The sequence below is a fragment of the Leguminivora glycinivorella genome, chromosome 16 (assembly GCF_023078275.1).
Source record: "Leguminivora glycinivorella isolate SPB_JAAS2020 chromosome 16, LegGlyc_1.1, whole genome shotgun sequence".
NCBI lineage: Eukaryota > Metazoa > Arthropoda > Insecta > Lepidoptera > Tortricidae > Leguminivora > Leguminivora glycinivorella.
Window position 1 is genome coordinate 20,388,135 of NC_062986.1, and position 16,280 is coordinate 20,404,414.

A 16,280-nucleotide genomic window follows, 5' to 3' on the forward strand; every position below is an offset into this window, starting at 1 on the left:
AAGCTTAAAACTTTTAAACCTCAGTTTTGACAATTTGGCCCATATTCTCAGCTTGATATGTGTTAAAATGTCAAATATTAATATTAGCGCCATCTAGCCGAGCGTCCACCAAAGGTGTAACGCCATCCAGGCCACCGTACCTTTTTCTATATGGTTCTGAGGTACGTTTTTTTCTTAGAATGTAGCTGTCTATACGGAGTTACATATGTCCTCATACCAACGACGGATTTTTGGTCGGCTAATAGAACCGATTCCGCGTCTATAGGTTTGGGTAACCCTAAGTTTTATACATATTTGACCCCATAAACATAGTTTTTAAGGTCACTAGGTTAAGTTCCTGTAGACTGTACAGAGCTACGGAACCAATCGTGAATAGCCGGTGCCAAGGTGAGCGCGGGTCATCGGGTGTCGGTTTGGGCTAAGGTTAGCCTAGATTTAGATTAACCATAATGCAAAAAGGTATTGGGGCAAACGAGTTGTTTTAATAGTATACTTCGACGGCGGCAAACAACCATACAAACACCCTTATAATACCCTTACATACTAGTCTCTTTAAAGCAAGAGTAAATAGGTACTATGAACTGCAAGTGCATGGAAAAATTAAGAATGAATTCACTGATAAATTCGCCATGCACTTTTACAGCTGATAGTATCTCATAAGTAAGCGTGCTCCACCGTAGACCGCATCATCACTTACAATCAGGAGCCCATTTCTCGAAGCTACAAGTTACACATGCGCGGATCCAGGAGGGGGCATGGGGGTTATGACCCCCCCCCTGGAGCCTAGGTTGGCCATACAAATAGACCACGTGACCCCCCCTCTGGGGCCTGGACCTTTACCACGTGACCCCCCCCCCCCTGGGCACGAAGCTGGATCCGCGCTTGATTAGTTACAATTTACAAGTGATAGTCACTGTTTAATATGACAAATTGAAAAGAGACGCTTGTAACTTGTAACTTTCATCTACGAGAAATGGGCCACTGGTGTGATCGTGGTCAAACGTCTGACCTAGCTATACTAAAAAAATGACGATATTAGTTGGTCATCATTATTTCCACTTAATTGCAGTTTTCATATTGTATAACACACAAATTAACCAGTAATCCAGTGTAAATTGTTTTCAAACTGTTACCTAATATTTATTATTCATAGCTCTGATTTATCTCTGACAGATCTCTGGCCATAGATCCCAGCGTTGCGTAAGAGTCGGCGGCGTGCAAAACTTTCATTGTTCAGGGCGTTGTTCCGAAAGAAGTGTTAGAGTTGATCGATTAAGGTTCCCAGTAAAGGCGACTACAAAAAACTAATAAGTCCGTCAGTTAGATTATCAAAGAATTTTAGACACGTATTTTTTATTTATTCTCGTAAACGAAAAATTACGGCGGTACAGTGCGTTGAAGTTTCGCGTGACGTCACGCCTAGGTACAATTTTTACTTAGAAGTGACGTCACAAGCCCCCACTCCGGAACTTTGATGCTCTATATCTTTGTATTTTTTCATTAATTAAAAAATGTGTTCAGTATTTTGGGATGATCTAACTGACAGACTAAACAAAATGCCATTTTTTTATGTAGTCGTCATCCCTATTATGCTTATTGTAGTAGTAGACCAATTCTAAAGTGCATTGACATAATAATTATATGAATCATGTTAACTAGTCTATGTACTTACTAATCTTTTTGCCCACCTAACAAAATGTAGCTTAAGGTACTAACTAGTACGTACGAGCATATTTGTAAGACCAGTGGCCCGTTTCTCGAAAGGTACAAGCCTTGTATTACAAGTGTGTTTCCATGACAACCCATACGACTTGACAGTTCGCGCACTTGTAATACAAGGCTTGTACCTTTCGAGAAACGGGCCACTGGGGCCCATTTCGCGAAGCTACAAGTTACAATTTACAAGTGGCTGTCAATGTCTAACATGACAAGTTGGAAAGAGACTTCCGCTTGTAACTTGTAACTTTCATTTTTGAGAAATGGGCCCCAGAGTGCACACTCACATTGGGCAGAATCAAAATTTCTCTTACAAGAAAAGCTCTCTTCCATACCGCGCTATCGGAAGTCATCTCATTATTGACTTGCATTCGTTTCATATCGTCTCACACAATCCATCCACCTTTTCTTCGGCTTATTTGCCACCATCATCATCCACCTTGCGTTATCCCGGCATTTTCCACGGCTCATGTCAGCCTGGGGTCCGCTTTGACAACTAATCCCAAGATTTGGCGTAGGCATTAGTTTTACGAAAGCGACCGCCGTCTGACCTTTCAACCCGTAGGGTAACTGGGCCTTATTGGAATTAGTCCGGTTTCCTCACAATGTTTTCCTTCACTGAAAAGCGACTGGAAAATATCAAATGACATTTCGCACAAGTTCCAAAAAACTCATTGGTGCGAGCCGGGGTACGAACCCGCGACCTCTGGATCGAAAGTCGCACGCTCTTACCGCTAGGCCACTAGCGCTATAAATAGTGGCTTATTTGCCACTTGTTATTAAAAAGAAACTGCAGTCTACAGATATCGAGGCCTCGCTATTCTGGTTATATCGAATACTCGACTTGCGCTGCACCACTCGTTATTAACTCGTAGACGGCAATTACGCACTTTCCTCGTTAATCGGGCCGGAAATTAACCGAAACTAGAGTAATTTGGCACGCGGGATGTTGATGACCCGTGAGAGTGGTTCTTAATTCTAGGTATTGTCAGATATCTAAAATCTAGAACTTCATAATACCCAAGAATGTGTCGACACGACATAACACTTTAAAAAAATCTCTATCTTTACAGACAGAAAAAAAACCCACGGACCATATCTGTGAAGAAATTGTCTTTACAATTTGTGTCGAAGTCTACTAAAACGTCCCATTTTGTCGCTTACATTTGCTTTTAATTTTAAACGAATAACCAGTCAAAGCGTGACGAGATAACAAGCAACAAGTTATGCTAGTAAATCAGACATTTAAGTTATCAATTCTAAACTACCACTAGTTTTGTAAAATCACAATCAGATAAGAAGTAATGAACGTCTAACTGCAGACACTTTTCAACTTCAGACACCAAAACACATTTCGCCACTTGAAATAAACATAAGTTTCTGTAGACACAATTATCTACTCTTAATGGCTTTTTAAGAGCTTTTCTAGAAAGTTACTTACAAATTTGAAGAAAAAGTTAAAATGAAGACAATTACGTAGTATGACCAGCAGTTTTAGCAGCGCCAATACAGTGAAATGTATCTTAAAGTAATCTGTTTATTATACTTGATAATGATTTATGTTTGTCGAATTAAAAGATTAGATAAGCTTCAAAACACGATATGTTAGATTAGTGTATTTTCAAGATTGAGAAAGCAATTGCCTTTTTTGAAATTAAATGAACTGACTATCTACGAATGAAGGTCTACATGTTATCAGTAACACAGTAGAAATAAAATACATTAACAAAATGGCGAGTACTATGTAGTTTGTAGGTATTCGTGACTATTTATAACTCCTTGATAGGTATTTTTTTATACTTCCTCTCTCAACAAATTTTGCACCTAGTAACATAGATTGAAGATCATACCATCCCATACATTAAAATGCGACCGCCTAAGAACGCGCATACACTTACACCACACATAGATGGCGCCACAAAAAATGTCTTGTAGCTTTCGATTATACTTGTAGATGGCATTAAGTGTCACTTTTGAGATAGATTTATGGCTCTAAAGTGACACTTAACGCCAATCTACAAATAATCAATGGCAACAAGGCATTTTTTTGTGGCGCCATCTGTGTGTGGTGTAAGTGTATGCGCGTTCTTAGGCGGTCGCATTTTAATGTATGGGATGGTATGATCGTAATAATATATGCTAAGTAGTAATAAAAACTTGATCTACCGCTAACACGCGACAACCACGTCCATCATACCCACAAACGCGACAATAGACAAAAAGTCTATCACTTATCGATATCATTTATGAAACGCCAAGCGTGAGAGCCATTAGTCTAAATTATTTACCGTCGAGCGATATTGAAAACTGCCTCTTTTCTACCGCTATCATCCGATAACCATATCCATCATAAATACTCAGACGTTACAATAGACAAAAAGTCTATTTAATCGATCTCATTAACCCTTTTTGACAAAAACTTCGTGCCTTTGTCAAAAACTTATACTACCGAGAGGTGTTATAAATTGTCTTTTTCTCTACCGCTATCGCAATAACCATGCTCACTGACGTGACAATAGACAAAAGACTATCACAAATATAGTAGTAAAAAAAAGTAAAAATAAGTAAATAATTAGTTAAACATATCGGATCGCATTAAAAAATCAATAACGAGTGGAATATAGCGCAAGTTAGATAGTGCAGTATCAGTTTTTGCCGCAATATTATCAAACAAGCTATTATCAAGACCCAAAGAAGTGCTAATATCTGTGTTTATTCGGTTACCCGCGAGCTTCGTACTTGTGCCCGCGCCTATGCGCGCAAGCGACAGCCGCGGTTCGGCGCGGCGCGTAAAGCAGAGTTTTGTGTGATCAACGGCAACGCATACGTCACCGAGCGACACAAAGAAGCGCTACGTCAAGCGGCAAAGATTACGCAGGGCAGATGAGACTTTAAACTTGTGAATCGTAACTCGTTCTCAGTGAGGACTCTTTTTATTTATTTTTTTATTTTTTCGTATATCTGTGGTTTACGCAATAGTGACAATGAATTGCTACGGTTGCAATGACCCCATTGACTCAATGGACTTGCTTTGTTGCAGTATTTGTAAGTTGGGATACCATTATAACTGCTTGGGCATTACATCTGCACACTTCCAAGAAAATAAGGAAATCATAGTAGATACATTAATATGTCCTGTATGTAGCAGTAGAGTTCGGCGCAACAACAACGACGGAACTCCGGTGCGTAGTCAGCTCAATACACTAAATAATACTGTTATGTCCGTCGACGAATCACTACTAAACGACACAATCGGTGTTGATGTCTCAACCGAAATGCATGAATCGCGGGTCGTTGACAACATCACCCTCCGCAGGCCTAGGCAAAACGTAACACCAGATAGATCTCTGTCTTTAGAGTCGCCAGAGTTCTTGCGAAATATTGTACGTGAAGAATTGCAGAAAGCAATATCCGCACAAAGTACAATCCTTGTCAACTTATTCACTTACAAAATAACTCATCTATCGGAAAGGATAACTTTGCTCGAAGAGACGATTAGAGGCTCTAGATTTTTGGTGAGTGAAGCCACCACGCATGCTGACGCCAAACCCATCACCACACCCGTAGCTGCCACTCCTACAACCAAAGCACATGCAGCCGCCACACCCGCAGGCGCCGCATCTGGGGCCGCCGCAGCATCAGGCACTTCCATCGCGTCACACGCGGCAGAAGCTACCGTTACTGTGCACGAAGCCGCACCCCTTACTCAATCTGTCGCCGCACCTAACGCCATGCCTGCCCCCGCAACTGTGGCGGACATCACTACTACTACGGCCGCCAATATCTCGGCCGCTGCTGCCACCAGCACTTCGCTCCCGGAGACTCGGTCACAGGATAGCAACAACAACAGCAACAACTCCAGAGACGTCACACAAAAACAGGTAGAACAACCAATAATTAAAGCAGCCATCCAAAGGTACGAAAACATAGACAAACCCAGTAGTGATTTGAATCGTTCGTCAATTATGCGAGGCACGGCTGCTCCGGGTACCACCTGTCCATTCGAGGCGTCGCAGAGGCTTAAGTACTTACACTTGTACTATGTCCAACAAGGCACGACCGCCGACCAGGTGCGCGACTATTTAATTAAACTCTGTGATGGTGACAACTGTATGGTGAACGAACTAAAAGCTAGAGGACAATATGCATCATTTAAGTTAGGTGTATCGCCAAAGTATGCTGAACGAGTGCTAGCAGCTGAAAACTGGGCAAAAGATATATGTGTAAAACCATGGCGGCAGACCTTTCGTACCAAAAGTGGACAACGAGCATCGACCTAAAGCAATCTCAGTCTATTATCAGAACGTTCGAGGTCTACGTTCAAAAACTGAAGTATTTTTTCAAAATTTGCTTGTGTGTCCGTCTGACATTATAGCCTTGACTGAGACATTTTTGACTAGTTCTGTGTATGACGCAGAGTTGTTTCCTCCCGGTTATACTGTGGTGCGCAAGGACCGCCGCGGTGATGCGGGATGGGGAGGAGTGCTGCTCGCGGTCCGCGACTCTTACACTGTTCAAGTAGTTACCAATGTGGACGGGCTCACAGACGATATGGAGCTGTTAGTGACAATCGTGAGATGGAAAGATATTAAATTTGTTTGCTGTGTAATATATCTACCCCCTAATATTAGTGATAGTCCTTACATTCAAACTTTAAATTGCTTGGAAGATATTCCTTGTAAATTTCCTAACTTAAATATTTTAATTTTTGGCGATTTTAATTTAAACTCTTGCAGTGCCAATGTTAAAAGACAATATGATATGTTTATTGAATTTACCAAGTTTTGTCAGTACAACTCTATATGTAACTCATATGGAGGTATTCTGGACCTAGTATTGAGTGATTTGTGTCCTGAACGTGTGGGTGTGTCAGGTGACGTCAGTGCACTGGTGCCACCTGACGCATACCACCCCCCATTATCGGCCACGGTTAAGCTGTATCGACGTGAGAAGTCGGTCGAAAGACAATTAAGTTTTAACCCCTTACCTGAATTAGAATGGGATTTTAGGAAATCTGATCTCAGAGCACTTTACGAAGCGATTGCTAACATTGACTGGAGTGAAGTATGTCAGGAAAAACAAGTTGACTTGGCTTGTAATGTTTTTTATGATAAGTTAAAAACTTGTTTTTCCAACTTTGTCCCCATAAAGAAACAGTGGCTACCAAGTAATAATTGTAAGTACTGTTATCCTAAGTGGTACACTAAGGAAATAATACAAAACATCCGAAATAAATTTACGCATTTTAAAAAATATAAAGAAACCGGTTCAATGTACAACCGCGAACTTTATAAATATTACAGAGGACGAGCAAAATTTTTAATAGAGAAAGAGTATCAGCGTTATAAGGAAACAATTGAACATGACATCACACGCGATCCTAAAAAATTCTGGGAACACATCAAAAGCAAGCGGAATGACCGACTGCAATCTAACATGTATACTTACCAGGATATTACAGTAACGGGGCAAGATGCCGCTGATGCTTTTGCCAGTTATTTCTGCAGTGTTTTCCAGACGGAGGAGCCACAACTGGATCCAGTCAAGGCTGCACATAAGAGCAAGAACGATGCAATGTGTGTCTCTATTGACAGTGTAGGTGCTTCGGAGCTGCACAAAGCATCACGAAAGCTGAAACCTCGCTCTTCGGTTGGGCCCGATGCGGTTCCTCCTTTTCTGGCTAAGGACTGCATATCGGCTCTGGAAGTTCCACTCCTGCACATCTATAACCTTTCCCTGCAAACTGCGACTTACCCTGCATGCTGGAAAAGGTCCAGGGTTACCCCAGTGCCTAAAAGCGGTTCAGGCTCGGACGTCACGGGATATAGGCCGATTGCTGTGCTGCCTGTTTTTGGAAAGTTATTTGAGACAATCCTTGACAGTGAAATAACTCGGCAGATATCCACCCAGCTCGACGATGACCAGCATGGGTTCCGCAAAGGTCGCTCTACTACCACTAACCTTAGCAACTTTGTGGACTATGTCGCGATGGCGATGGATGGCCGACGCCAGGTGGACGCTGCCTATTTTGATTTTAAGAAGGCTTTTGATGTCGTAGATAATGACATCCTTCTTGAAAAGTTTGCCATGGCAGGATTTTCTCCCAAATTGTTGCGCTTCTTTGCAAACTACTTGAGTAATCGGAGTCAATTCGTGAGGCTGGCAGGCTATTGCTCTAGGCCGTATTTTACGCATTCTGGAGTAAGCCAAGGTAGCACTCTCGGCCCAACACAATTTTTAATTATGATCAACGATTTGCCGAAGGTCGTTAGTGCTGCCAAATGCTTATTGTTTGCGGACGATCTGAAATTATTTTTAGATATTAAAGGTGATTCTGACTGTCAACAATTGCAAAGTGATATTGATGCAGTTGTGGCATGGAGTGAAGAAAATCACCTCCACTTTAACATCTCCAAATGTAAAGTGATCACTTTCTCTAGGGCAAAACACCCTATCATTAATCCCTATCACCTACATGGCTGTGAGCTGCAAAGAGTTTGTAAGATACGGGATCTCGGGCTCATAATGGATACTCAACTTGATTTCCGTGAGCAAATAACGGTGACTTGTAAAACTGCGTGCAAAACTTTAGGATTTATCCTAAGAATATCTGCCCAATTTTCAGGTCTCAGGCCATCGTTGGCGCTGTACTATGCTTATGTCCGGAGTCGGTTGGAGTATGGAGCTATGGTATGGGACCCACACGAGGCGAAGTATACACTTATGCTCGAAAGGGTGCAGCGCAAATTTGCAAGGTTTGCCTATAAAAAGGTTTATGGATACTATCCCTTTCTGTACCCTTCCCAATTCGTCCTAGGGATGGTTGGCCTTGACTCTCTAGAACTCAGGCGTAAAAAGCTCCTCATAGCGCATTACCATTCTCTGTTCTGGGGTAGGGTCGACAATCCCAGTGTGTTGGGCCGCGTAGGGCTGGCTGTTCCTCTGCCCAGTTTTTGCCCATTGGGGAAGATTCGGTTTCGGGTGGTGCACGTCCTGCTCGAAGGCGTAGACGCCTACTGGCAGCCTCTGTCACGCGTACTGTGCGTGCTGCGAATGCGCCGTCCGCCCGGGCCGTCTCGCTAATAAATGAGGTATTAATGCAGGTCCAGGATGCCGACATATTTGCTGACCGGTTAGGTGTTTTTTAAAAGCTGTCATGCCGGTACTTGATTCTGCGTAGTTGTACTTGTATTGTTATTTTTGTCCTGACTTATAACGTATAAATTTGGTACCTGATATTATTTAATACTTAGTGATTCTTGATAATTTTATTGACATTTTTTATTTTGATATTTTTTTAAATGTATAATTGTATATCTCCTGCATGTTATTTATAATTGTTTAGCTCTTAGTCTTTTATTGTATACCGTGTAAGCGTTTTGGTGAAACACTGTTAGCTTATATGTGAGAAATAAATGAAATGAAATGAAATGAAATATATCACCTATTGATCTCATTGCAGACGGCGGGCGTGAGAGCCTTCGACAAAACTTTGTACCTTTATCAAAAACGTATACCTACTATCGAAAGGTGTCCAAACTGCTTTTTTCTCTACCGCTATCGCGCGATAACCACGCTCACTGACGCGACAATAGACAAAAAGTCTATCATCTATCGATCTCATTGCTCAGACGGCAAGCGTGAGAGCCTTTGTCAAAACTTTATGCCGAGGTCGGCCATAGACAATAGTCGTTTGTAATCAGACACGCAAGGTTAATTAGTCCAAAACTTTGACTTCACACATATACGGAACTTTGGGTTTTGGCTGCAAGCGGATCTGATAAGATTTTTATGGAAATTACTTGAATTCCTTTATGTTTGACATTCAACTTTGACCCTGTAGATGTGCTAGTTTAAGGAAACATTTACGAATGTGTAGTAAAGCATGTGCTTTGGAACCATGATTTCATTTGGAACGACAAAATTGATTGGCAAAAAAAAGTATATACATTTCGACGCTATACCTATCAGCAATATTGGCAACAAGCAAAGGTATATGTTTTAGGTCAAATCACTTTAATAAAAGATGATATTAAACCCACTCTTTCTTTGTTGCAGGAACACTCGCAGCAGCTGCTGGAACATCTCACAGAGTCAGAGAAGATATTCCTATTTGGTGCCAATCACAATGGTAAGACTTCCTTTTAGTGTCAACTGCCAATGTAAAGATTACGTTCACGTAACATAAGAAATTCGACTCAGTGATTCAAGAAACTTCTAAAACTTGGAAGATAGTAATTTACTAGTAAACTTTCATGAATATTACACATAATAACTTTTAACTTGTGCACTAACTGCATTTCCACCCCAAAAGTTTCGAGTTAAACGTTATTATGAAGTAGCAATTTACTGCCAAATCCTAGGAATTTAGATATTCAGGATGCATATCCAATAGGGTGGTCCACATTTGTATGGAAGAAAAATAAATATGACTAATCCTTTCTCCACATGGTTCCCTTTGTTCTATTATGAATTAGTAGTTTATGTACCAAATTTTAACCCATTTGCTCATTATTTACAGGTCGCTCAAGATACATTTAAAATGGGATATCTCCTATAATAAAATAAAAACCGAAATAATTAAAACATTGCAAACTGCCCGGTTCATGTTTTATTTAGCTATAATGAAATAGGGAAAAATATAATTAAACCATTAAAATACCTCCATGTAAGATTTTTTCTTTAGTCAAGTTCATTTCATACATTTCAGTATGGCATTATTGCTTTATTTTGAGCGACCTCTAAATAAAGTCTGATTGTTCTCAAAATTGGTTGACATGATTTTAATAAGTTTTCGTGTAGAAATAACCATGTGGAGCTCAAACAATAAAAAAAATTTTTTTTTGGACCACCCTAATATCCAAAATAGGTTAACGATATGGTAGTCTCACTGCACACTTTAAAAATTTAACGAAGAGAACATTGGCGTTTGATTCGCTGCGGGTGAATGCTTGTCTAAGTAGAAGCACCCTGGATCATCTCTCCCAAATCATATCATTCCTTCTCAACACCATAAAATATTCTCATCAAAATACATCATATTGTCCTAATAAAACCGTCTCACAGCCCCACTAATCTGTCCACAGATGCTCAATTCGAGATCGTTCACCACCACAAGCGCTCATCCCCCCTCCATCAGCACCTGGGCCTCGCACCAGCGCGGCACCAACTCCTCGACCCTCAGTTCCTCGTGATGAGGAGGTGGGCCAATGGAACGGAAGCCCTGGGAGTTGAAGATGAGGAGTGTTGGTACAGGAGTGAGAATGCTGCGCTGTTTGTGTGTGATGATGTGGTGAGTACAAAAGAGACTGTAACGGAATGCCTAATCTAAATATATAAAAGAAGAAACTGACTGACTGACTGACATATCAACGCACAGCCGAAACCGCTAGTCCTAGAGACTCCAAATTTGGCACGTAGGTTTCTTATAAGGTGTAGAAGAGCACTTTTCTTAGTGCTCTTCTACAAAATTCACATCCTAAGGGGGTGAAATGGAGGTCCAAAGATCAAAAAGTTTTAGAAAGAAACGTTTTAAAAACATTACTTTAAGTACGCGGGCGAAGCCGTGGGAAAAAGTTAGTTGTAAATAAGTTAGGTGTCCGTGAAACATTCCTATTTCAAAAGTCCATTGGGACAGAAGACGTTGTGCCTCTTACATGACCTCTCACGTTGAATGGGAATAGGTAGAACAGAGGAGTGGCTTCATAAAGGAAAAAACCAAACAGGACAGACCCGAGACTCAAATGGAAGGACTACTAGAATTTATTTAGGTAGTCCTAATACCACAGTTTTCTCAATCCGTGGACATATTTGATACCAAAAGTTATTGACATATTCTTCAACTTTACTACCGTTTAGCGTACATGTTCAAAGTAAAATGTTTGTAACAAGAAAATAATAATTGTATGCTTTACTTTTTCAGAGAGGTGTAGTCAAATCCAATGATAGTTACTATTTAATTCATCCGCTACCAGAAAGGTTCCATGACAAAGACTCAAAAACGCACGTCATAGTCAAACGCACTGAAGACACTAACAAAGAAGACTCTTGTGTAGAAAAACATAGTCTTAACACAATCGTAGCTCCTGAACCAGCAAAAACTTGGACAAAACACAGGAGAAAAAGAGAAATACACACGCCAAGAAAAACCTTAGAAGAATTCAAAGTAGACTTAAATCATAGAAACAGAACTATAGGAGCGTTCATTAACAAACTAATCACAAAAACAGAGAAGCAAACAGAAAGACAAAAGAGGGCTGTGCTACCAGCAGTGTTCGTTGAAACCGCTGTGTTTATAGACAGAGATTTGTACAAGCATATGACTGTGAATTTTCCTAAGGATACAGAGAGGGAGTTAGTCAGATTCGTCCTAGCTATGATAAATGCTGTACAGTTACTATACCACGATCCTTCATTAGGTAGACCAGTAAATTTTATACTTAAAAGACTGGAGATTCTTCATGAGGATCCATCGAATTTGAAGAGGCCTCATGATATAGACAGGTTTTTGAGTAATTTCTGTACGTGGCAGAGGCTGGAGAATCCGCCAGGGGATACGGATCCATTGCATTGGGATCATGCGTTGATATTAACTGGATTAGATCTTTATGTAGTCAGTAAGAATGGGAAGGTCAGCAGTCAGGTTGTTGGTGAGTATCTTTACTGTAATAAGTTGTAGTTGCCTCTAATATTGCAGGAATAAAATCGCTCGCAGTGTTTGATTTATATGCTGGAATTGATGTTAAAATAATTTCAACAAAGAATAAGCTATCAATGTTATAATATTCTTCTTGTTTATTGTAGGCCTTGCACCAGTGGCAGGAATGTGTACAGTCACAAGCAGTTGTACAGTCAACGAAGGAAGACATTTTGAAAGCGTTTATGTCGTTGCTCATGAAATAGGGCACAAGTGAGTACTTGATAACTTTATTACCTTTTGTTACTAAACGAACACTAAGAGTAAGAATAAAGTAGCTGATGAAGGACAAAAGAGATGTCATCAGTACATACTCCCACTATAGTGGGAGAATATCCTGATGTCATCAGTACATACTTATGGACCTTATAATTTAAAACAAACGAAACAAAATGGTGGGCCCACACTTTTACAAAGCAGGATGACACATCGGTGAATAGTGCGAGTTTACACCAATCTTTTATCCACCTTAGAATCAATCCCAAAATGTATTTGAATTATTACCAAAGACCTATATAACTTCGTATAGACGGCCAAGGTCTACAACTAAAAAGGTACGGTGGCCAAGATGGCGTTACACCTTTGGAGGACGCTCGGCTAGATGGCGCTAATATTAATATTTGAAATTTTGACACATATCAAGCTAAGAATATGGGCCAAATTGTCAAAACTGAGGTTCAAAAGTTTTACGCTTGTGTCGCGAGATGGCAGTCTATGCACTCTTTGATTATTACTAATTACGTTTCTTATATTAATTTTAGTCTCGGAATGCGGCACGACGGCCCACTAGCAGACAACGGCTGCGACCCCAGCGCCTACATCATGAGCCCAACGCTGGGCAGCGGCAAGATTACCTGGTCGCAATGCAGCAAGAATTATCTGCAAAAGTTCCTAGAGTAAGTGTTTTCAAATCTTCTTTGTCCAACCCTGGGGGGTTACCATGAAGTGCTAAAGCCGTTCAGTTTAGGTTGAGAGAAAGGGACGAAGCTATAGCAGTTCCATAGCTCTGTCCCTCTCTCTCAACCTAAACTGAACGGCTTTAGCACTTCATGGTAACCCCCCTGGTCCATTTATTTGGGGTCGGGTCTCCTCACTCTACGACGCCAGGATAGTCTGGCCTAGGGTTGTAAATAGAAAAAAAACCAAATGTTTTTTTTTTCAGAATTGTGAAAAAAAACATGAAAAAAAACCGAGCACCTTGGTTTTTTTTCTAAAAATGGTTTTTTTTTCAGATTAACAAATAATACGACAATAACGGTTTTTCGTGAGTTGTAACGTGTTTCAATAACAATAACGTAAATTTTAATTCAATTAACATTCAGTATACAAACGTTTGTTGGGGAATCCCCGATGCTGCGTGTAGCGTGGGGAGGCGGTGGTGTTGCCAACAGTAAAAAGTGATAACTACCAACTACAGATTTCGTAAATGTTACTTTCATAAGACCAGAAATTAAAGTTATTCGATTAAATTCGTTTAATAGTTAACATTAAGTCTAAAAAACCGTATAAAAGTATTAACTACTTTCAAATTTTGAGATTTCGTACTTTAGAAAAAAAAACATACTCCAGAAAAAAAACTGTTTTTTTTCACGGTTTTTTTTCATGTTTTTTTTTTCAAGCAGAAAAAAACCGTTTTTTTGCAACCCTAGTCTGGCCTGGGTTGTCGGTTCTGGCAATTGGGTTTTCGTAAGGTCTCTCTTTATATTTGACCACCCAGCCAGCATTGTTGCCAGCGGGCGGCCTCTACCTTTCTTTCGTTCTGGCATCGCTTCGTCTCTTTAACCCCCGACGCAAAAACGACGGGGTGTTATAAGTTTGGCGTGTCTGTCTGTCTGTCTGTGTGTGTTTCTGTCTGTGGCATCGTAGCTCCCGAACGGATGAACCGATTTAGATTTAGTTTTTTTTGTCTGAAAGCTGAGTTAGTCGGGAGTGTTCTTAGCCATGTTTCATGAAAATCGGTCTACTATGCCGCGGTCGGGGGTTTTTTCAAAATTTTAATTTTGTGGTTAGATTATTACATGTCCTAAGCTCTCATGTGCTGTGGCAAATTACAGGATAACTTAAGGAGTATGATGATGTAGATGATGACATATTTTTTCTAATTCCAGCACTGTCCAATCCCGGTGTCTTCTCGACCACGGTAACTCGGCTGGGCAGCTGGACCATAGTGCCGAAGGCATACTACCAGGAGAGAGATTTGACGCTGATCAGCAATGTAAGTTTACGGAGGTTTTCGGATGATTAGTGATGAAAACAACAACGACAAAACCACAGAATTAGATTTACGTGGAAGAAACAAGTTCATCTATTTGTATGGCGGCCGAGCGTGTCAGATTTTGTACTGAAGTTGTTACTTGCCTGTGATTTTAAATATGTCTCAGGCCCTTGAGTGTTCATAATTTTTGTGTTGTATCAATTAAATATCACGTAACGAGGCATTTTTAATGTTTATATTGACTTCAACTTACAAAAATTTACGCCCGAAAGCTGCAAGCTGCGATCAAAGACGGACAACTCAGTGGATTTCACTGAGTTCATTTGACACGCTAAGTAGATACATTTGCTTGATCTATGGTATATATGACATCTATGGACAAAACCGAAGTGTAAAACTTGAATTCATAGAGGGTCAACCAAATGTTAGCACTCTAAAAGGCGAGAAATTAAAATTTTCTATTTGAATTAAATCTTCGCTCCAACAATTTCAATCATTTTTAAGTGTTATGGCTCGTCGATGTTTTTTTTATTTAACACGTTCGCGGACGCTCAGTCACCCCTCTGGGACACTAATATTTTGTATGGGAATTTTTCGACTGCTATAGCATACCTGTCCTTAGACAGCTTATATTAGGGTTATTATGTGACGAGGAACGCTATAGCATTCGGATGCTATAGCATACCTGACAAAATACAGAGGTAAAATGTGATCTTATGTGACACCGTATGCTATAGCATACGATGCTATAGCATACCGTGACACAATACTGAGTCAAAATGTGATCTTATATGACACCGTATGCTATAGCATACGATCCATAGATGGTGATACAGCAGATTCATTCTGTAGAATCATATCAAATAAAACATTTAGTGTTTCTGGCTGCGGGGATGATGCCCACAAATAAAAGTATAAAGCTTGTTCACGAATACAGAGTTTTTTGGTACAATAAGAATTGTCTAAATGTGTATCTCCTACAGACTCTTTTGGAGTACCTAACTTTCGTCAGAACTGTAGTCACCCGTTTCCTCATTGAGACTAGAATAATGTTTGTTCAAACCTGCTGTTGTATAGGTGCTAAAGGCCTTCGTTTGGTGCGATGATTTCTGGGTAGAACTCATCCACTACCTCTCACTACGCGATGATTCGCCCAGCTTTATATGCTATTTTACAAGCATCTAAACCAAGTTCAAGTAGTTAAACACCAACAAAATTCACTCAAAAAGACATGATTTAACGTAAACAGTCAGTATCAACCAGAAATAGGGTTTATTCACAATTATATGAGCAAAGCAATGACTAAGGGCCTTATCACACTTGCGATTTGCAGGCGATTTGAAAGCGAAGCGAAAGCGAAGCGAACGCGCAGCGAGTTCGCCGCGAGTGCGCAGCGTGTTCGTCGCGATATCCATTGCAACAGTATTTGAATCTTCCGACGGTGCCATTATTGTTGGTTGTCCATCTGTCCACATTCGTAGATAATAAACTACTACAAATATCGACTTAAACTAAAGTGGATAGAAATTAATTTTGCTGATGAATACAGCATGAGGTCTCGACTCTAGACGCGGCGAACTCGCTGCGCACTCGCGGCGAACTCGCTGCGCGTTCGTTTCGCTTTCAAATCGCCCGCAAATCGCAAGTGTGATA

General features: G+C 40.5%; 1 protein-coding gene across 1 annotated transcript in view; it reads left to right on the forward strand.

The window, feature by feature from the left end:
• Nucleotides 1–16,280, forward strand: part of LOC125234961 (A disintegrin and metalloproteinase with thrombospondin motifs 16-like) — a 115,052-nt gene that overhangs the window by 84,818 nt on the left and 13,954 nt on the right. Inside the window, exons 2-7 of the mRNA XM_048141382.1 lie at nt 9,775–9,847; nt 10,803–11,008; nt 11,639–12,365; nt 12,520–12,625; nt 13,174–13,308; nt 14,521–14,627. Of these exons, the coding sequence (XP_047997339.1) occupies nt 9,775–9,847; nt 10,803–11,008; nt 11,639–12,365; nt 12,520–12,625; nt 13,174–13,308; nt 14,521–14,627 (1,354 nt within the window). The remainder of the gene's footprint in view (nt 1–9,774; nt 9,848–10,802; nt 11,009–11,638; nt 12,366–12,519; nt 12,626–13,173; nt 13,309–14,520; nt 14,628–16,280) is intronic.